General features: G+C 39.1%; 1 protein-coding gene across 50 annotated transcripts in view; it reads left to right on the top strand.

The window, feature by feature from the left end:
* Nrcam (neuronal cell adhesion molecule) overlaps positions 1 to 21,920 on the top strand; it is a 269,654-nt gene extending 247,734 nt beyond the window's left edge. For 28 of the 50 annotated variants that reach the window (XM_063238623.1, XM_063238595.1, XM_005003629.4 and 25 more), the window contains 3 exons: positions 1,408 to 1,539; positions 2,433 to 2,511; positions 11,813 to 14,273. In XM_063238623.1, coding sequence (XP_063094693.1) covers positions 1,408 to 1,539; positions 2,433 to 2,511; positions 11,813 to 12,050 — 449 coding nt within the window. In that variant the 3' untranslated portion in view covers positions 12,051 to 14,273. Of the gene's footprint in view, positions 1 to 1,407; positions 1,540 to 2,432; positions 2,512 to 11,812; positions 14,274 to 14,538; positions 19,414 to 21,576 lie in introns of those variants that run through there. The other 22 variants (XM_063238417.1, XM_063238432.1, XM_063238463.1 and 19 more) reach the window with 3 other exon arrangements.
* Positions 21,921 to 23,098: the final 1,178 nt, after the last annotated feature.

The raw sequence follows: 23,098 nt of genomic DNA, 5'->3' as shown, positions 1-23,098 counted from the left end.
GCATATGGAAGGAGGAGCTCCCTATTATACTAATGCTCCAGTTGTGTCTGGTTACAATACAGCTCCAAAACCCTCTAAGGATGAAGGGCTTTTGGCAGAAAACTGTTGGCCTTTGATTTGTGCTCCAGTTAATATATTTCCACTTCTCTTTTTATTTCTTCAACATATTTCCGGACTTTTTTAAACACTCCTTCTCACATTTGATTTTAATCATCTCATTTTTCTCCTTTGCATGAAGGAGACAAGCGATGTTATTTTGTAACATATAGAAAGACTGGGGTATGTGTGGCCATGCTTATTTCTGCATCCAGAAGTCATATACATCTAACCCAACCATGTGAAATGTTTTCAGAAGAAATTCAGTGTATTAAAAGCATGATACAGGCATGGTTATTAAGTCAGAAGAAGAAAACCTTTTGCCTTGATTATGAACAAAAAAGAAAATTGATGGCCTTTAATAAAGGATTCATAAAATTTGTTTAAACAAATCCGCATGGGCATGTCTGAATAGCCATTGATGCTGCACTTTTCCCCGTATGATTGACACTTTTGAGTAATACCAGAAGTGCTAATTATTCTGTGATTTCCTTGGGAGCTTTGCATACTGTGACTGCTTGAATAAGGGCTTCCCTTTCACTTACTCAAACAGGAGATGAAGGCGTAACGATGATGTATACATGCAATTGAGTATTTTCTCTTCAAATTGGCCATTTACTAAAGGAATGATTCCTTCCTGGTCAAGACCTATTTTACAGTCTTGAGCAGATTCTAAGCAATAATTACTATTGATTCTTTGCAGGTAAATTTGATGTTTTAGGCATTTCTACTCAGAAATGAGGTATTATATAAAATAAGATGGCTGATTTTCTCATGTGATCAGGTTTCCTGTCTGGATCATTTTCTTTTTTTAACAGAATACTTCCAAAACACTTTGAAAAAATGGCATCTGTGTTACAATTATATTTTAGCATCCCAAACTGGTTTCCTTTGAAGGAAAAATACTCCTCTAGATGTATACATTTCAACCTGTTTAAAAATTCCATTTTATATTTTGTCATTGTATCTAATGATTTATGCTATAGCAAGAAGATTTTTTATCAGTTTGAAAGTATGTTTTCATTAAGAATATATAGTTAAGATAATTATGAACACAGTTTTTAGAAGGGTTTAGTAGCAGTTAATATTAGTGGGATTCAGATTTCCCTATTTGAATGTTTTTAATTAAGATTTTTCAAAGTTAAGTATTTATGTAATCCCCCCATTGATAACTGACAGATTCCAATTTGGTTTCACATGTAAAATACATAAAAGCATGTATACTGTGGCAGGTTTTTTTGTACAAGAAACTAATTGCGATTCTCATCACCCCTTAACACATTCCCACCAATGCCCCGGTTTGTTTTCCAGCAATGGCAAGCCGGCAGGTGGACATTGCGACTCAGGGCTGGTTCATAGGTCTGATGTGTGCTGTCGCGCTCCTTATCTTAATCTTGCTGATTGTTTGCTTCATCAGAAGAAACAAAGGTGGCAAATATCCAGGTACGAATGATAAAAATTGCTGTATAATGCTGCAGTTATACAGCAGTCTTTCAATTGCCCATGAACTGAAAAGAACCATGTAAATAACAGTCCTCTCAGAGCTATAAATTTATTTTATTTTATTTTTGTGGGTACCAGGAATCAAACTCCAGATCTCATGCTTGCCTGCCAGGCACTGAGCCACTAAGCTATATCCCTAGCCTCCAGAGCTATAAATTTAGGTTTTCTGTTCAAATGAGTTTTGATCCCTTTTTATAGAATGATAACCTAAACATTATCAAGCATCATCATACATTTGGAAGAGCAAATCAATCTGGTCTCTGAAAATTTTGGAAAGTATTCTTCCTTAGGCTCCACAGAAGTCACGAATACTGAAATTTAAACCAGTGGGAGTGGGGTGTGAAATTTCCCAGCAGTACTATACAAATCTAATTTCAATATTGTGATGCATGATATTGCTTTTCCAATAAGGTTGATAGTTTATTTGATTTTGTAGGTCCAATGAATATGTATTTTTTTACCTGACCATTTTTCCTTTAGTTACTGTAAGAGTGCTACAAAGAATAGATTTACCAAAAAAAGTATTATCATGAGTATAACTAATAAATAGACTGGTAAAGTAGAAAAGAAATCTTAGAAAACCCATCATCAAATAAGAGACTAAAGTCAACTTTATGTGTCAACAAGTGTTCATTCTATTAGGTTTTCTCAAAATGATTCGAATATCTTCAGATGACTAAAATATATGTATGGCCACATAATATATATGGTTACATGACATCTACCTGTGTAGAGAATTATTTTCCCCTGGTTAGATCTCAGAATATGGTCTAACAAACTTGGAACAAGGAAGTACAAGACCAATGCATAAGAATGCCATTTCAATTTTTTAGTTAAAGAAAAGGAAGATGCCCATGCAGATCCTGAAATCCAGCCCATGAAGGAAGATGACGGGACTTTTGGAGAATACAGGTGAGCCTCTCTTCCTCTCTGCTCTTCGTCTTCTCTGCCCCTCACAAACAGTCCTCACACCTTCTCCTGAGGACAGGACTCAGCCAGGGTGTATATTCTTCAGTTATAAGTTTAGAAACACTTCTGTGTTGCACGCCTCTCATAGTTAAAACTTTCTTATTTTTCATTGGAAATAAATTTATATTTTAGCCATAGGTTGGAGACCAAATATGCCTCACTGTGTCATATTTTCCAGAAGCCTGTGCTATGTTAATTAATCTAGCAAAGCCAGTGGTTAGAGTGAGAATTAAAACTATTGCTTTAGAAAACCAGACTTTTTAATCTTGGATTTGTAGGTAGCATTTCTTGAACAATACCAGTACCCCTACTGTTAATCATGAAATGATAGAAAAATTGTCTTAGAAGCTACTAATTCACTTAGAAGATATTAATTATTAGGAAATATCCACCAGCCCATTTGGGGACTGTGTTAAACCACAGAACTTTGTTAAAACATTTTTTGCTTGACTTCATCAAGAAAAACTTCTAACATAACCAGGTAATAAATTCTTAAAAATCTATTTAAACGAAAATATTCCTGCCTAGTTGTTATAAATCTTTAGAAAGAGAGAAATGGTTCTCTTAGAAATGTTTAAAAATGGAAACAGAAACAAAATAAGTGTTTAAAACATTTATATTCTGATATTCCAGAGAATTTTCCTATATATAAAATACTTTACACTTTGACTTTTTATAAGCTTCTTGAATACATTACCTATGATTTTAAAAACATGCCTTGGCCCCAGACTGAGACGTTTTGCCAGAAGAAAATATGTTTAGGTATAATAAAACATTTCAATATTGTGATTTCCAGATGACAGATGACGATACTCACAGTGGCACATACCTATAATCCCAGTACTCAGGAAGCTGAGGCAGGAGGATTGCTGTGAGCTCGAGTCCAATCTGGGCTGCAAATTGAGTTCAAGGCCAGCCTGAACTGCATAGTGAAACCCTGTATCAAAAAGACAAAAAAAAAAAAAAAAAAAAAAGAGAACTCGAATTAAGTATTTCTTGTCCCTGGAGCTCATTTGTGGTATTTCTTTGTCAAAATATAGGCATAAAATAATGTCAAGAAATGTAGAATTACCGAGAAAAACCATACATTTTCAACAAAATAGGCTTACTGCCAGTTCCTATGCAAACATGAGTGTTTTGTTTATATTGTCTTAAAACCTGAGCTTTCATATTCTGACCTTCCCTTCAACAGCAATAACTATGGTTTCTAAAAGTCCTCAAATTTCTGTATCTCAGGATACAGAAAAAAAATGTCTGTCAGAGTTGTCCTGATGCCTCATGTTGGTTCAGTGGCTGAAAGCGTATGAAGACCTCAAACAGCACCCACCACTGTACCCAAAAGATTTTCCCAGGGTGTGAGGGCAGCCGTGTCTGACCCTGAGGAGTAAAAATCTTTGCTGGTTTAACTCACTCTGCTGCATATTTCTGTGAGTGGGTGAGCTGGGAGTTGCTAAACAGCCTGTTTTTTTAGAGTTCTTGGTGGCTGCAGTTCTATATAGGATATGCGCACCTCTCCCTTATTTATTGTTATGAAGAGGTATTGTTATTATAGCCTGGGAAAATTATGTATTTGCATGAACTGAAAATAAGCCATTCACTTCATGGGTCCCCCGCATGCCGATGGATTCCCGTTCTGCATTGTCACACTTAAATGAATAGGGCAATGTGCTGCTCACCGTATGAGCCTCAGATAACCCTTTGCTATTACAGTAATGTGAAGGTCACCCAAAAGAACCTGACTTTCCATGGGTAACTATGCTACGTACGTCATTAAAATGATTAAAATGGAGGTTGAGTTTTATAAACTGGTTCAAAATCAGCAGACTGCTAGTTTTACTTTCTACACAGCCATTACCTGAGAGTCCTTTAAATAGTCTGTCTAGATCTCAGTTCTTTCATCTCTAAAATCAGGCAGTTATTCAGATGTTAGATGATCTTGGAGAGTTTCTTTCTAGTTCTATGATTTCCATATTCTCTATGTGTTCCCTTCTACCAATTTTTAAAGTGATTTTGTTTTCAGAACAGTACAGAGCAAGTATTTCATTATGCTCCCATAATCGCTACTTGATTTACATTGTTGAATCTTTTTTTTTTTTTTTTTTTTTGTCTCAACGTTAATTCATGCATGCTACCTTGGTGGAGCATTTTCAGATGGCTGTCTTTAGCCTTTGGCTTGAATTTTCAAGATGAACAAACTTTTGAGTTGGGCCTATTGAATACAAACCCAGTTGGAGTAAAGACAACAGTAATGTTACATATGGAATGACATTGATCTTAAAGGGGCCAAAGGAAACCAAATTCTGATGGTATTTTCAACTTGAAGCACAATGATGATGTATTGTTGTTTTAAATGAGGTTTAAATTCATAAGGAGAATGCCACATACGAAATCACTTCTCTGGATTATAAAACATGCTTTGTTTCATTGTGGCTTTGTCCTGTAACTTTCAGACACTAACTCAGAATTGTTTCCCTTTGGTATCATTTTTATTTAAAGAACTCGGAAGACCATTATTATCTTAGATTTCATAATTTATAAAAATAATTCCAACTGTTTCTTACAGAATTGTTTTTTAAAATAATACATGTAAATGTCATTTACTTCCCTAAATCATTGGGGTCCTTTCTCTACTTGGCACCTTTTGGAAGTTCTTGAACTTTCTCTTGCTCATTGATTCTGATTCTCTTTCATACTAAAAATAAATTACAGTGCTCATCACACACCAGCACCTGCCAAATTAGGACTGTTGCCTAGACACAAACCAGTTCCATTTATGGTTTGCTCCTTCTCCAGTCTGAGGATGAAACCTTTTCTGCGTGGTTGGCTTCCAGCCAGAGGATGTACCATAGTGCAAAGAAGGATAGAACTTCAACTGTGGCCAGATCTGACTTTCTTTTTCATACGCTAAAACCCTGTGCCCTCTCTCCAACATCCACCCTTAAGCAGTGATCTTCTCATGGAAGCCTGCAGCTTTGTTTTCTTTATATACAGACAGTAGGATCTGCATCTTTACTAGCATGTAGAAAAATCAGAGAAACAGTGCAACCAACTGTGTAAGTATTTTCGTATTCTTTAGATGTATTCTTTTTAAAACCAGAATGAACCTAGGTCGTAAATCCTATGCCTGTGATACTTGATCTCACAGTTTACTGCTTAACGGGAGGCTCTTGCTGTGGAATCTTGGCATTCATGTGAACAGAGCCCTGCTGCAAGCTTACTAACCCACATGCCCAAAGCTTGCATGATGTGAAGCTGTGTCACGTTTGTTGCATACTTGATATTTAGTCTGTTCACCAACGTGACCTAAAGAACATCTAGAGAGTGGGTCAGGAAGTTTTGGGGTCATGAATGTTGATGAACTGTATCGTGGTTTGACCATAGCAGGTGTTGACTACAGGAAAGTCAACTTATCACAGATTTACTTGATATGGCTAAGTTTTACTCAGTGAGCATTTAATGATTGTACACAATCCTCATCAAAGCACTGTTGAAAAGAAATGAAGTTCTTAAAATTTATTCTTAATGTAAAGGAAACAAAAATATATTTCAATCCTTTGTCTGCCACATTATAATTAAAAAGGAATAAAATATTTTAATGTTACAATCTCAAAGAATTCTGAAATTCCCATCTCTTTATTGTTTCTTTGCCAAAAATTCATCCAAATGATATTTACTGAGTACCTACTCTGTGCGAGGCTTGGCAGATATTAAAAGCAATGGAATTTAGTGGCACATTCAGAGTTTATGATCTACTGAGGGGAACAGGGAAGTAAAAGGATGGTTTGACCAGAGTGTGAAAAGAACACAACCGAAGTACCAAGAAAGCGGGCCAGGAAGTTTAAAGCTAAGCACACTGTGCAGGAGAATGGTGCAGGAAGTCTTCTGAGAGGAAGTGACACAGGGACTGAGTTTTGATACTGGCATGTGAATGTTCATTTCCACTGCACTCCAATTTTGATTTATTAAGAAATATATATATAGATAGATAGATAGATACTATATTATACCATATTTTGAAATTCATTTAAAATTATTTCATCTTCTGGCCTAGTAATTAATAATATTGTGTCCTAAAAACATGGATAAATGCTTTTTAAAAAAAAAAGCATTGGAAACTGCATAGCTAAGTATATATATCATCTTTTATGCTACCTGTAGGGAAATTATATCTATACATAGAATCTGTGTGTATCAATTATACAGAATATTGGGTTTCATTGTGATATTTTAATATATGCATGTAACAAATCATCTTCAATAATTTTTAATTGCTGTCATTTGGAAAACTATCCTTTCACACTTAATTTGGACAAGCTTTCCTTGGCACAATGCCGAAAGCAATTTATTTACCATTTCATTATAAAATGGGTCTCTGAATTAATATCGTGCTTCCCACACACTTGAACTCACTCATCACATCTGAACAGTTCTGTCTGGGTAGAAAGAAGAGGGCTGATAGTCAGCCCATTTGTTAAATACAACCATGTGCCCAGCACTGTGCATGTGCCTTGGATAATTTTTCTCTTTTGACTACACTCTAGTTCCTGAGGCATGGTGTTACATCATACCACTGTTTGAAAGCTAGGCTTACAAAGATCTTGCTGTCTTCAAACAGCTTCTGCTGGAAAGAAGCTGTGGATAGAATATCTCACATCACTTCTTCTCTCTCCAGCTGTGGTCTTGTCCACCACAGCCATGAAGCTGGGCTGAACGGGTGCTCAGGGAGCCCCATTTGTCTGGTTGTTGTTCAAAACTGACATGATTGTCCAAGTGAAAAATCCAAATGGGAAATATATTAAAGTTACCAGGGTTTACTACTATTATTTGACACAAAGCATAAAAGTAAATTATATTTCTATGTGTCGGAAAATGAGATGTTTTTAAAATGATCCTAGTTAGGAAAACATATGATATAGATTAAGCCAACAAAAAAGATTTTTTCACTGGTCTGGGAGCTTTATATTCCATTTCAATGGTAAATGTAATCAAATACTACACTGTCTTAACAGCATTAATAAGTCTTAACATCTGCTGGGTCAAGTCTTCTTTGTTTTTCTTCAAGAGTTTTTAGGAATTTCTTCATGCTTCTCATTTGCACACACATTTTAGAATCATCTTGAAAGATTCACATAAAAACCTGCTAGGTGCAAATAAATTAACACTAAAGAGCTGTTAGGGGAAAATTCATGTATTTTCAGTACTTCAGTCTCCTATCTACAGATATATTGTGTTTCTCTATCTTCTTTAATGAGTCTGAATAAAAGCTTTATTTTCTTCAAAAAGGTCTTTCACATATTTTAATTGTTCTTACATATTTCATATTTGATGGAACTTTTTCATATTTTATTCATATAAATGAAATAACTTTTAAAATATTTACTTTTCAGTTGTTTGAAAGGGCACAAATAAAATTTAGTTTCATGCTAAGTTCTTTTTTCTAATATTTGCCTGTAGATTCTTCTAAGTAGTTCACGTTTATGTTTAATGGCAGCTACCTTTCTTTTCTTTCTTTTTCTTATCACATTGCTTAGTACTTCCAATGACATTTCAATTTGAAATGGTGACAGTAGCTATCTCTACCACTGTTTCTGATGTCGAACAAAAAGCTTCCAGCATTCGCCATCAAGGATGTTTACTGTCGGTTTCATGTAGATATCCTTAATCATATTAGTAAAGGTACTTTCTATAGCTAGTATATTAAATTTTTATTATTAATAGACATTAAACTTTTCATATACCTTTTCCTAGGTCTACTATGATCAGCATAAATACTTCTATTAAAATGGCACGTGTTATGAATTAATGTTTCAATGCTAAAACAATTTGTATTCCTGGAGTAAACCCAACCTGTATATGGATTTTTTTTAAGTAGGTTGCTAACCTCAATTTACTCATTTGTTTGAGATTTTCTCACATATGTCATGGATGACATTAGCCTCTACTTTGACTTTCTCTAAGTGTTCTTGTTGATTTTATGGATCGGTGTCACACCAGCTTCATAAAATTACTAAAGGAGGGGTCACTGTGATTGTCCAAAACAGAAGCACTGCTCTCGTCCCAGACATGCTGTACTCGGTAGTAAGTTAGGTTAATTCCTGTCACTCAAGCTTCCTGTCACTCAAACCAAAAATTTCAGTGTCATCCTTTTCCTCTATTATTCCATACCTAATGCATTAAAAAATCCCATCGGTTTTGCCTGCAACATATGTCCACGATCTGAGCATTTTGTTCCAATGTCCCCCTCCACTCCCAATCAGAGTCATCTCACTCCTAGATTAGTACATTAGTCTCCCCTGACCTCCTCCTAGAGCGAAGTCTAGAACACTTATTCTACAAAACAGGCCCAGCAGTGCATACTTTACATTTTGCAGGCCATGCAGTCTCTGCTGCAGCTCTATAATCCTGCAGATGTAACACCAAAGCAGCAGTAAGTGGTGTGTCATAAATGTGCACAGCCCAAGTTTGCTGTACCTTCCCAACTCCTGCCCGCTAGAGTAGACTCTTCTGAACACTGATAACAGAGAAGCCTTCGAAAACGTGGGTCAGATCATGTCACTCATCCACTGAGATCTGCCAGTGGCTTCTCTGACTCTGCCCTTGCTTTACCTCCTTTCTTTTAGTTTCAGCCCATCTGTGCTTGTGTCTTACTGTTGTTAGAACAAACAGGCCTTGCCCCTGCCTCAGGGCATTTACAGTGCTTGTGACTTTTGCCAGAACAGCTCTGCCTCTCCTCACCTGCCTAATGACTCTTTAAAGTCTTTCATCAGATGCCACTCATTAACAAGTCCTTCCCTAGCCATCCTACTGCAGTGCCAACCCTCCATCCCTTCCCTGAACATTTTCTATGCTCTTTATTTTCTCTAGTACTAGCCACCTTCTGGCATAACTAATTTTATTTATTATCAGGGTTATTAATTGAATTTTCCCCACTACAAATAAACTCAACAAGAATTTTAGTTTGCTTTGTTCACTGCTTTATGCCTTGTGCCTAGAACAATGTCGATCTTAGAGTGGGAACTCAGTAAACATTTATTGTATGAAAAGATGCGTGGATTGATTGCTGAATCAAAGAAAAGCCATAGACAAATGCTTGGGACACTAGTTTATAAAGCAGAATTAAGACTAACAGTTGGTATTCAGGTGATAAATTCTGCTCATTATTGAACTCTTCTTCAGTATTAACCTTCTTACCGAGTCGTACTTAATATTTCACAGGAAGTAATCAAGCAAAGCCTAGAGTTAATGACTAAATTCCAAAGGTATTGTGCAAACTATTTTTATACTGGGTCAGTTGCTAATACTATGTCTTCTGAAATGCCCCTAAAGACAGGCTACTACCAGGTTCTTTGATGCCACTCCAGTTATGTATCAGCAGCATTGATAAAAATCAGCTATTCAAATTGCAAAAGGATTTGTGCATTAAACAAGTCGTTTTCAATACCAGATGGCAGTATCATATTTCTAGCATTACTTCTCAGCCTTAAGATATTCTTATTGGAGACAAAATGAAATTGCTAGCTGAAGTTATGGCAAAAAGAACTGAGCCAGGCATGGTGGCACACACTTGTAATTCCAGTACTCAGGAGGCTAAGGGAGGGGGATCACTGAGAGGTCAAGACTGGCCCATCCTACAAAGTGAGTTCAAGGCTAGCCTGAATGGGATAAGACCCTATTTTTAAAAAAAATAAAACAGCCAAAATACTTGGGCAACTTAAAATCTTTGTGACTTGGCTAGAAAAAAAAAATCACTCTATAAAACAGGAAACAATTCAATTATAACACAAATTGCTAGAGATAAAAATACCTAGCTAAGGTGACCTCTCTTATAGTAAGGCTTTTTATTAATATTGTGTCTGTTTTCTATTTTTACCTGCATGTTGGGGTGGGTTTGTTTTTTGTTTTTTGGTTTTTTTTTGTTTTTTTTTTTTTTTTGGCGCAGGACAAAATATCGAATTGCATCTGTTTGCTATTTATTTCTAAATTTTACCTATTAAGGAATAGATCAGTGTGCATGTCTAAATAGTTATATGGCCATATTTGTGGACTTTTTGTGGGGAGGTAATAGGAACTAAACCCAGGGCCTTCACATTCCATGCCTTTGTTTTTTGTGTGTTTTTGTTTTTATTTTTATTTTTGTTTTTGTCTTGAGACAAGGTCTTGTTAAGTTGCTGCATTGCCCAGACAGAACTCAAGCTTGCTGTCTACCTGTCTCAGCCTTGCAGAGTGCTGGGATTACAGGCATGGCCCACCATGCCCAGGTAGTGGACCTTCTTAAACATATTACTCTTCTACTTCCAAAAACCGTGCTTAGGGGTTCAACATAAAATAAACGCAGTGGTAGTATTAGTAAAGATAGAATCCTATAAAGTGTGATTAAAGCACATGCTCAGAGTCCCATTCAACATGGAGAGGCATGAGAGAGGGGGAAAGGGGTTAGGATGGGTACAGGAAGCGTTTGCACTTGCATGCCGGGAACGCTCACGCTCTTTGGAACATATTGGCATGCCACTCATGTGCAAATTAGTGCTTTTAAGTTAAATGTGTCTCTTTCCAAATTAATATTTAGCCACTGATTTTTATAGGAAAAAAGTATACTATCAGTATAAGGATTTTGCTTTTCTTCTTAGGCTATTTTCATTTGTTTCTTCTGCATCCTTTTAATGGAATTTGTAGGTCTCTTGAAAGGTAAGGCTGAAGTTTTTTAGTCTGGCCTGTATTTGATAACAAAACTATTTCAAATATAAGAATTTTTTTTTGCTTCTTCTGGCTCAGGAAAAAAATCCATATTTCATATTTAACCAGATCCATCCTCCTCCATTCACATCCAAGGATGGGATATCAGAGATGTCCAGTTTAACAAACTAACCTCTCTATTTGCCATAAGCTTTTGCCCCACCCCCAGCCCTTGAATTCAAAATAGGAACGATTTTTCAGCTTTCCTCAATTCTTCCCTTTTTAATGCTGACTATTTCTGGATTGCTTTCCAATCAGGAATCAGAATGTCATTCAAATTAACACACTGTCACAACCATCCACTCTACTGAGGACTTCATGATTTAACCATTTCTGTACTTGATTTTCATTCCAGCTCCATCCTAGTCATTGGAGTCAACCTGACAGTTAGATTTGGCTAAAGAAGCTCAGGACTCCAAATGCTTTTTCATATTTTGCATGCATGATCTTTAAGAACAAAATGCGTTACCTGACTGCCATTTTTTACAAAAACATCTCCCCTCTTTTCCAGTGATGCAGAAGACCACAAGCCTTTGAAAAAAGGAAGTCGAACACCTTCAGACAGGACTGTGAAAAAAGAAGACAGTGATGACAGCCTGGTTGACTATGGTGAGGGGGTGAATGGCCAGTTCAATGAGGATGGCTCTTTCATTGGACAATACAGCGGTAAGAAAGAGAAAGAACCAGCTGAGGGAAATGAAAGTTCAGAGGCTCCTTCTCCTGTCAACGCCATGAATTCTTTTGTTTAACCTTTAAGCTCTTTGCCAATGTTCCATTTCTCTAGAATATTTATCTTCAGCACCTGCTTGTCAGGCCTCTCATACTATGAGCATCTGGGTTGAAAGTTTACTTTCTGCTCTATGTTAATATTATGAGCACAGTTAAATCAAGAACTTAACTCAGTTGAATGATATGCTGATGTGAACTTGAGTGCAAAGTGCATATATTTTTTCATTTAATGTGGGTTTTCTGATTTCCTCAGAACTTGATCAAAATAATGCAACACCATCAACAGATCATGTTATTTTCCTCTTCGTTATACAATAGGATGCATGGAAAATGCTACACATTTAAAGGACATACCTGTGTATGTTCCCAAAACATGGTTTGACAGTTTGTTTATACTATCCTCGGCTGAACCCCTAAATATGAATTCCGTTTTCATTGTCAAGAGTGTTATTGTAGTATTTTCTAGACCTTCAATGTCTTTGTGGACATTGTTGTGAAATTGGTGACTCTTTGTCTAGCTGTTGTTAGTCTTTTTGGGAGACTGTTAGGAACAGTGTGTACAGTATATTCTTGCTAAATGAGTTAACTATAGCAGTTGCATTTGCTGATGCTTACTGAGACTCTGTTACCTGCTTTTTGCTCCTGTTTCTTCATAGGCTTCTTAATCTTCCAAGTATTACAGCACACAGTGTTCTACTTTTTTGCATTATCTCTATATTCAGTTATTTTTAGGCAAAAACAATGTGTATTGCAATGCATTTTGGCATTTGTACCATACTGAAAGAACTGAAAGCAAATCATCCAAGTTAAACTTCAGAAATTATTCCAGAAAACACAGGGCAAGACATATGCAGTGCCTTCAGACACTAAGCATTCCATAGCATACCACATTCTCTAGCAGCTGGTTTGGTCAACTCCATCCTACATTACTGTCATTGTCAAAAAGTAACTTTTAGAAAGCAGAGTTAATGAAAATTTCAAGACTGACAATAAAGAAATATAAAAATAAAAATGTTAAGACATCATTTTAAGGAGCATTTCCCCATAAACATAAAAAGAAGAGCTTTATCATCAACTGGGGCACCATGTTGATTTTTGTGATCTTTTATAGTTTCAAACAAGTCACATTCAGTAAGAAATATGGCAACATGATAGAAAATTAATAAAAAAGCAAATAAGTTATTTAAAAGTAAAAGCATACTAGAGCATGCCAACCATAATACATTATTCTAAGGCTTATATGAGCTTCTGCAGTTCTCTGCAGCACTAAGCAATGTATACAAAATTGCATTGGACACATTACAGAATCCGACAAGTGCTTAAAAAAACAACAATCAAAAGGGGTTGTATCTCCATTTTAAATATATACAGCTACCAAATAGTTAACCTCCAAATATGAAAATCTTTAACAACCTATGGTTGAAGGAATGCTCAGTTTCATTTGCCAATAAATTGGTTTCTCATAACTTGCATCAAGTTTAATTTTAAGTAAAGCTTTTATATGTAGATATTTTGTTGAATTTGTAAATATACTTAAAGTGTAGATGATGCTATATGCTTACAGGTATTACCTACAAATAAATAGCAAGCAATGTTTATGTTGTACTGTACAAGAAGTAAGCTAATTAATACAGTGTGTGGGATTGTAAATCATTTATGGATGAGTGTTTTCCCCATTTTTGCTGTGAAACTGAAATAGTGAACGTTTCTCCACACTGACAGCAGGTTTCTAGCTGAAATCCTCAGAGATTTGCCCATGGAGCACAGTAGGTTTAGTGACCAGGTGTCTTTGACATATGCAGGTAAATCATAGTTGAAGTAATCTGAGGTCAGGATGGCACTACCTGCCTCCAAGTCTCCGTGTTCACATTTCAGGAATCCACCTGTCCTTTGGAAATGCAAAAAAATAAGACAGATTTGTCTTGGCATCAAAGAGCACAAAGATAAGTTACTTTAAATTTGTCAATGTTTGAGAGAACAATAAAAAAATAGTTTTTACTCTTCCATAATGGCAGACGCTAAATTTATCTGTGCATGAAAGGAATCACTTCTAAAATAATGCAACAGATTTTGTATTAAAAATTAAATGTGGTTTTAAAAGTCTCTCTCTCTGGTAATTTATCATGTTCCTAGTGGAGTGTGAACATCCAAATAATGGTATGTGTAATAGTACAGGTAAATGTGACTGGACTTCCTTCAAAAATGTAACTATTAAACAGTCTTGATCTCCTTGTGATTTTTAACTTTTTCAAACGTATATTTCCTAATGTTTTAAGGTAGTACAGATTTTATATTTGCTTTTGAGAAGCTTTCGTATGCAGAGAAAATTAAGCACAAAACTAATCATAATTTTAAAACATAAGAAAAAAGGACATATCAAAAAATTAATGAAAAGCAGGAATAGATGTTACCAGTCTTTTATGGAAATACCCCAAAAATCCAGCACTGCCTCCTTTCTCAATGCTTGATTCCTGCTGTCAGTTCGAATCTTCTCTTCTGCATATACAGCCTTTGCCATCCTCAACCACAAGCAAGTTGGGTACCTAACCACGCTTGATGAAAAGCTTGGACATTTACAGGTATTACATCCACTTCTTCCTCTCCACCCTCATTTTTCTCTTTGTCCAAAAACTATCTGTGCAAATAGCCCAAAATTAGCATGCTTTACCACCTGCCTCTTAGTCACAGGTCCCCTGGTCCCAGCCTTGCACCCATGACGCCAGCTGGCTAAATTCCTCTCCCTACACAGTCATTGGGATAACACAATATATATGAAAACCGTTACCATACTACATAACACTTAGTCTTTCTGCATGGAGGGCACATCTGTGGCTCTGGAGACCAATCAGGCCCTCCCTTCTCCAGATTCACAGACCACAGCCTCTGTCCACGTGTCCATCCCTGCTTAGCAACAAGGACTTGCAAAATGTAAGTCTGACCACAAAAAGCATGAGTCCATTGCTGGTACAAATCGTCTTCTTCGGGTTTATAATGATCCTGCTTTACTTTTAATGACTGCTTTGGAAATGGCTTGCTGAGACAAAGAACTGAGATTTCTTACCCAACGCATGAGATTTTTCTACAGGTGACCACCAGAGGGCTCCTGAGCTTTACTCAGCAAGAAAAACAAGCTTGCTCCCAAAAGCAGCCAGTTTTCAAAACAGTACATGTCACTTAGAGTAATCATACTAAGAGCTCATGATGCAGAAAAATGATTGCCTGCTGCAACAGGGGAGATGAGATCAGCAGCTTTCTCTGATAAGTTCACAGCTCCAGGTACAAAGCTACAGCCTGAGAGTTTTTCACTGCCTTCTTCCTGTAGGTAGATTGAATTCTCAGTAACCCTCTCAGGGACAAGGGAAGGAGGGATGGTAGGCCCTCCAAGGAGCTTTTCCTCCTTTTCCTCAAGTGTGCTATTCTGCCGGATATCAATGGTTCTGATGTTTTATGATTGTAGAGCATCAAAAGTAGCATGGTTTGAGCACAGATGGCTCTTATTTTTCACTTGAAAGGATGACAGAGCATACCATTACAGCTGTATTAAACAAATAGTTGCTAGGTGGAGGTGGAAAGGTCACCGTTCTGGAGAGAGAGGACCTACCTTCCAGTTCTGCCATAGCTCATGGCTGTGTAGAGGTGAACTCGCTGATAGCCCTCTTGTCTGTGTCTGTTTCCTTGCTAGAAAATGACAACTCCTACATGATTTCTAGGACACTTTGGTGCTTGAATCTAGTGGTTCTAGTATCAACAGCAAAATTCCAAGCACCCATCAGAACCAGATCTTTAGCTATCAGAGGAAGAGATGTGCAAAAACAGATGGGGGCCCTGCTCCCCGGGGGGCCTGATGTCTATGTGGGAAACAGACATGATCAAAGGACCACCTAGATGAATGTGTAGTTCCACACTAAACCAGAGAAAGCTGGGGAGGGCCACTATCCTGGAAACACAAATGACAACAGAGCCCAGCCCAGAAGTGGCAGGCAGGAAGGTTGCCCTGAAGAAGTATGCATGGAGAAGTGAGGGACAGAGAAGGATAGGGAGAAGCAGGCCAGGCAGAGCTGCTGAAGGGGCCAGCAGGCCTGGAACAGAGGCCTTACCTAGCCTGCGTATCCATGAAGCTTCTGCATTTAAGGAGCCGTGCAAAGTTTGTGTTGAGGGAAGTGAGGATCACGGCACTGTGAGCGTAATGTCCTGGAATGGTGACTTTGGATAGGTACTCTTTCAATCAGAAGCTGGATCCAGGTAATAGCGCAGGAGGCTGAAAGGAGAGAGTGGAGTCTGAAGATACTAGTGAACAGAACTGGCAAGAGTGTTGGCTGGCACACTGGGAGATGGGGAAAGAAGGTGTCAGGAGGGATAGCACCTGGATTTCTGACTTGCCTAACTACCCACGAGCTGTGCTGAGGTGGGAACCTTAGAAAATAACCAGGTTGCAGGGGGGTGTAAAGTTACATATAAATTAGATGAGCAGATGAAAACTTCAAAAGCTTCAAGCCATGCAATCGGAAGCAACTGGAAGGGATTGGAGGTGTGAGCTTAGAGCTCCCAAGAAACTCTAAAGAGTTAAGCCATGAGGCCTGGATGAGGTTGCCAAGAAAGAAGAATATAGGCAAGGGGCTGAGGGCTCCCCTTACTAGGAAACCCTGAAATATAATGCACAGGAGGGGCTCTACATGAGAACATCCAGCAGGAGCTATTCTCAGGAGTTCCAGGCCCAGAGACACAAGGACAGTGTGATGACTTGGGAGCCAGTGAAAGAGACCATTGTGAGAATGAGAAATGGAGCAACATGAGGGGTGGAAAATGTCTGGGACTTGAAAACATGGAGGTCATCCGAGACCTTGGCAAAAGCTTCAACAGAGGGTGGCAGCAAATTGGAAAGAGATGAACAGTAGGAAATGAAGACACTGAGTTTTGCCTTCGCTCACGTAGACAGCCCTGCTGGCTCCCCCAGGCTTAGTTCCTTGACATCCCTTCCTCAGTCATCACGTGACCCCAGTGTCCCACTCTGCCCACCACTCTCCAGCCCGACTGTTCCCTTGGCTTTCTCCCAAGCCCTCGGTGTATTCCTTTATTCTGTCCCTTCTCCAGCAGAGTTTCTTTACCTCTTTGTCTTTTCTAGTTATCTGCAGAGGTATTATGGAACTCAGGATCAAGCCTCCTGCCTGTGCATAGAAGCTAAGAAGCAGAACTTTCCATATCACTGGAAATGCACAAACACCTCCCAACAGTTCACTTTCCGAACTGGCCCAGTAGGCTTGCTATTTTTCTCCAGAGAATTTACACTCTCACACTCAACAAGGACTTTCAAATCCTCCACTCTCCTCAAACATTAAACCTTGGCCTCTCTTCCTGCTTACCGCACAAAGCACCTTCTACAAAATGACCTTACAGCACAGTTCATGGAGGGGAGGGGACAAAAGGGACAAGATGGGAGGGGAAACGTACCTGAGGGCCCCTCATCTGCTAGCCAGCCTCAGTGTGCTCCATTTTAGCCCCTGCCTCCTGGAGAAGCAGAGGCGTCCTATTTCCTCTGGCCCAGAACTAGGCTTTCCTCCTAGGTGGACTGTTAGCCGTCACATGCTTTTGTTTTCCTGGGTCATCCCTGACGTTCAAACAGCTCAAATCTCTCAGAAGCAGACAGAGCTCTAACGCATTTCATTCCCTCTCCTCTGCACCCCACTGAGTTATCTTCTTCCCTCTTCCTCTTCATAGTCAAAAAGGTTAACGTAATAGCAGAAGTATATGAGGACAATCATAGAGGCTACTCTGCCAGACAGTACATCCTTTGTCCTTCTTCAGCCATCAAATTTCTCCAGCCACACTGTTTTTCTATATAGACAATGTCTTTCTTCATCTGTAAGTATGTAGCGTGTTATCTCAGTGGATGACTCAACAAAGTTTTTTACTTTTTCTTGAGAGGTGTTCAGTTAACACACTGGAATCACCTACAGGTTCTAACATGTGATACCTGAAGGATCTCTGTTGTTATTGTCTGAGATGTGGCTTCTACATCAAGACTTTTTAAAGCTTACCAAATGATTCTGATGTGGAATCAGGATGGAAACCAGCACAAAGGAACACCCTTGCTCCCACACTATTGTATGTGTACTCACAGTATCCAGGTTTTCCGTACATTTCTGCATATACCCCTCCAGGTGGATCTCAGTTTCTCTTGTATTCCTCTCATTAAAAAACACCTAAAGAAAATACCCCCCCCCATATTGCTGGTGAAAATGTAACATGGTGCAGACTTTTTGGGAAACAATTTGGCAGTTTCTCTAAATGTTAAATATGAATTTGCCATGGGAGCCAGCAAATCTGCTCCTAAGTATAGACCTAAGAGAAACAAAAGCTATGCAAAGACTTCTACTTTAATACTCACAGAAGCATTTAATCACAGTGGCCAAAAAATAACGCAATGTCCATGAAAAGATGAAGAGTAACAAAAGGTGGCTTTTATCCATACAATTAAATGGTGCATCTACATAAATATTATTTATTGATTTTTAAGTATTAATATGGCGAGCAGGCAGTCGTGAATTCAATCCCTGGTACCGATAAAAATGAAAAAGACAAAAAAAAAAAAGTATTAAGATGGACTGCAATGAGAGACCCCCTAAAGAGTATTGTGCCAAATTAAAGAAACCAGACAAAAAAAGACCACATATTGTGTCATTCCATGGACCTGAAGTGTCAGAAAAGGCAAAGCCCTGAAGACGGAGTAGCCTGTGACTGCCTGGGGTGGGAACAAGGATTCATACTGTAAGTTGATATGATGGATTTTACTCCAGCGATGGAAATGTTCTGCAGCTAAATTGCACTGATGATTGTACAATTTGGTAATTTTACTAAGCTATCATTGAATTTTCTACTGAAAAGAAATGGATATATAGTATTAAATCACACTTCAGGAAAGCTGTTCTCAAAACCATTTCACCTGGGAAATGACTGGGGCTGTGTATACATGAGGCTTGTGGTGCAAATGCACCACATGACACGGCAGCTCACCTCCATGTCCTCCTGTGTCCTCAAGGACACACTGCAAGACTATGGTTCTCAAACAGTGTCCCCTGGAACCACAGCACCAGCATCACTTGTTGAAAACACAGATTCTCCACCCAACCAATCTCTGCAGCGACAGGAAATCTGTGGATAGGGACCAGAAACTGGGCCTTAAAAGCCCTCTGGGTAATTCTGATGCACATGAGATATGCGGTGCTCAACCTGTTGGCCAGCCGCACTCCTCTCCCACTCTAGGAAGACACATGATTTATCTGCTGATTTAAAAGAAGAAACTGGACTCTTCTTATAAGAGCAAAAAACAAACGCAAATGCCCATCAATAAATGTACAGATAAATAAATTTTGGTATATATACCAGTATTCATACCGATGAAATATTGATCAGTAATGAAAATGAATAAACTACTGACATAGCTCTCCCAGAAAGCAAAAGAAACCTAGGATGAGAGAAAGCAAATCAGAGGCTGGGGTATGCAGCGTAGCAGGAGGGAACTTTTAGGGATGACGGAGTAGTCCATTCCATGATTATGGTGGTGTTAGGAGGGGTGTCACAGGAGGTGTGCACTTGTCAGGATCATAAAACTGTATACCTAAAATGACTTTTTTGTATATAAATTGTATCTCAATAATGTTGATTTTGGATTTTAAAAACACACATCTGGTTCCTTTCCTACTTGCTTTCTTCCTCACCCCACCCCCAGCCTACCTCCTTGAGAGAGGGCTATGGGTGGCCATCTCCCTCCCATGCTGCTGTAAGATGTGGGCTCTAGGATACACTCAGACCTCTCTGACTCCACTGTCCCAAGGTTAGAAGCGGGCGATGATGTGGTGGGAATTAGGGACTCAGTTAAGGTTGCCGGTCAAACCCACCATCCCCAAACCCATCTTAAAAATGAATCAGTGTGATTTCCATCTGTCTCACTTCTGCATCTGTATTCTCAAGATGACTCCAAACCCTAAACCTGCACAGTCGTGGCCAGAACTGTATCTGTCCCATCTCCACCACTTCAGCACCAGGGTGGTTAGGAGCGGTGAAGCTTGGCCCTGGCTTAGAGCGGTGGTCCTTTCTTGATTCCCGTCTCTGCTCAAGGCTACCTCAGGAGCCTGAAGCCTGGCTTGTTGGTGTCTCTGGCTAGCACTCCATGCCATCCCTCTTCTCTCTGTCTTATTTTTCCCTCTCAGCATCTTTACCGCAATCATTATTCTCTTCTGGGCCTAAACAGCATCCTGCCTCTTAGCTCCCAATTCTCTGTTCACATGAGTGCTAACATCTCGAAATTAATTGTTCAAAATTTAAATCATGAGTTGTTTTCTACTATCTGAGTCTTCCCTTCTGTAATGTACATATACTAATCCATTTGGGCTGCTGTAACAGAGTACTATAGACAGTGCAGCTAATGACAGAAGTGTTCGTCATAGTTCTGGGGATGGAAGTCCAAGATAAGGCACCAGCAGACCCTATCTGGTGAGGGGCTGATGTTTGGTTCATGGATGAATTGTGTGTGCTGTGTCCTTAGGTGGTGGAGGGAGCAAGGGAATTCTATGAAGGCCCCTTTAAGAGGGCATGAATCCCTCCAAAGGTCCCACCTCCTACTACCATTAGGCTGAGTGCTAAGATTTAGCATGTGAAGGGGGGTCATAAACATTTAGTTATCCTCCAAATAGATGCTCAGACCACTGGCTTTAGGCCTGCAAAGTCAATCAAATGCTAAACACTACAAGCATTAAGTTACTTGTTCCTACCTCAGTAGCTATCATCCCAGCCTGTGTTTCTCCAGATCAGCTGGTTGCTTACAGGAGTTGAGGGGCTTGGCTCTTCTTGTCTCCCAGCTCTAGAGCTGGCTGGCTGACTCACAGGAAGGGGTCGGCTTCTTGTCTGTCTTCCCATGGTCTGCATGGCTGCCACTTGCCCTGCTTCTCCTTGAAGTCAGTATCTTCAAAGTTTCTCTTCCCTAGAACTCTGCTCTGACACCCACCCACATTCCTAACTGATACCAATGAAAGCCATGAGCTTTTGGACTCATGGTCCTTTGTTCTATAGACAGCATTGGGTCATCCCAGCACTCCTCAACTGTAGAACTTTCTCTCTTTGTCTTTATTTTGCATCCACACGCCATACTGATGGATGGGAGACCCGAACCCTCCACAGGAGTTTTATACCATCTTTCATTTTTGCTTCGCTGATTTGTAGGTTCCCCTTCAGATCTGTTTTCTTCTCTAGAAAAACAATCCAAATCTCCTAAACATAAAAGATACAATTTTCTACAATACTGCTGAATACTATGTACAAGAAAACAGACATGTGTCACCTTTTCAAAAAAAGCCTATGATGAAATGAATGTTCATAACAAGACTCACTGAACTGGGCAGAAATAAAGAGGTAGCAGAATAAGCAATAAAAATAAAGCAGAGCAACCTGCATCTTGATAGACTCAACTGTGGGAAGCATGTTTGGTGGGGAAGAGACCTAGAATTCAGGTCTCTTGTTTCTTTTAACTCCTCCTTCTCTGCATCTCTCAAGAGAACAATTCTGGTAACTGAGGCCACTGAGGAACATCATTGCAGTGAGCTGTGGAAACTGTGACCTGTGAGAAGACTCATTCATCTCTGGTGCTGGAGAAAATGCTGAAGCATTGAATGATGGTGTTATAGCCTTCTGGTCCCCTTCCCTGGCCGAGTCCAGAAAGGCAGAGACCGGGGAAGAATTTTTATAAATCTTAATGCAATTTTAAATCTCCAGGGTAAAATCTGAAATAAAATGCCAAGTGCAAATATGATCACATAATTTATATGAACTAAAATTAGCTGTGCCTACCTATGACTTTTTTCTTTTTTGTTATAATAAAAATATAAATTATAAAGGAATTTTTGCTACTGTTGTACATTAAATATGTTGTGTATTTTATATGTTGCCCAAGACAACTCCTTTTTCACTCAAAAAAAGAGTGGAGTGGGAAGAAGTGGCCCACAGGTTGGACATAAGTGAGAGACATTTGTCACACTGCCCCCACATTCGTAGGTTGAAACCCAAAGCTCCGATGTGACTGTACTTGACTGTAAGTCCTTTTGGGGGTTGCTTAGGCCGAATGAGGTTGTAAACGTGAAGCTTAGTCTCCTTACGAAGAAAAGACAGCAGCGAGCTTGCAGTCCTTTTGCCTCTCTCACTTTCTTTCCCTCTATCTATCGGTCTCTTTCTCCCTCCCTCACTGATCCCCCTCTTTCCCTCTCTCCCTTCTCTTTCTCCCTGTCCTCCTCATTCTCCTGCACCCCTATATGAGGACACAGAAAGAGGAAGCCTATACAAGCAGAAAGAGCAGCTCACCAGGAACCTAACTGGCTGGCATCGATCCGGGGCTTCCAGCCTCCAGAACCGCATGACAACAAATGCCTGCTGTGTGAGCCATCAGGCTATGGTGCTTCATTGCAGCAGCCCAAGGAGAGTAAGACGTGATCCTTTGCAAAGTACTTTATACGCTGTCACATTCTGCCCCCAAATTCAAACAACCTTTTGGTGTTTGTCCGCTTTATAGGCACATTCAGCACTTAGTCCTCTTTACTTGGCAAAGAATTGCTGTGCTGAAGTGAGAAACAAGAAACTAACCAACTTGCTTTTAGTGCCTATTAAATACAGAAAGCCCTGCACAGGGAAAAGTCTACATCATTCCCATCTAATATGCTTAGCAATCTTGTGAGGTAAAGCCATCTTTCTCTCCAAAAATCACACAGCTGTAGAAGAGATCTAACATGTGAATCCAAATGTTTCTGACCCAAAAAATACAGGCTCTATGCCCTTTACATTAATTTCTCCTTAAATCTAGACACCACGATATATAAGTCTGAAATCCAGAGTGGGAGGAGAGTAAATCTATATGTCCAATTGTGAAAGACTAATATTTTAAAATGAAAAGAAATTCCATTGTTTCCAAAGGCCAGAAGACCCTCAATCCAAAGGCTATGCAAAGGAAACACACAGCCTTGGACGAAGTGAAATTTGTGCTCAGGTCTGTGGTAGGTGGAGGTGGTATCAAGTTCTTAGGCTTGGG

This window comes from Cavia porcellus, unplaced genomic scaffold (assembly GCF_034190915.1).
Source record: "Cavia porcellus strain 051 isolate PalLab524CR breed Dunkin Hartley unplaced genomic scaffold, mCavPor4.1 scaffold_2, whole genome shotgun sequence".
Classification (NCBI taxonomy): domain Eukaryota; kingdom Metazoa; phylum Chordata; class Mammalia; order Rodentia; family Caviidae; genus Cavia; species Cavia porcellus.
This window is presented reverse-complemented; position numbering and strand designations above follow the sequence as displayed.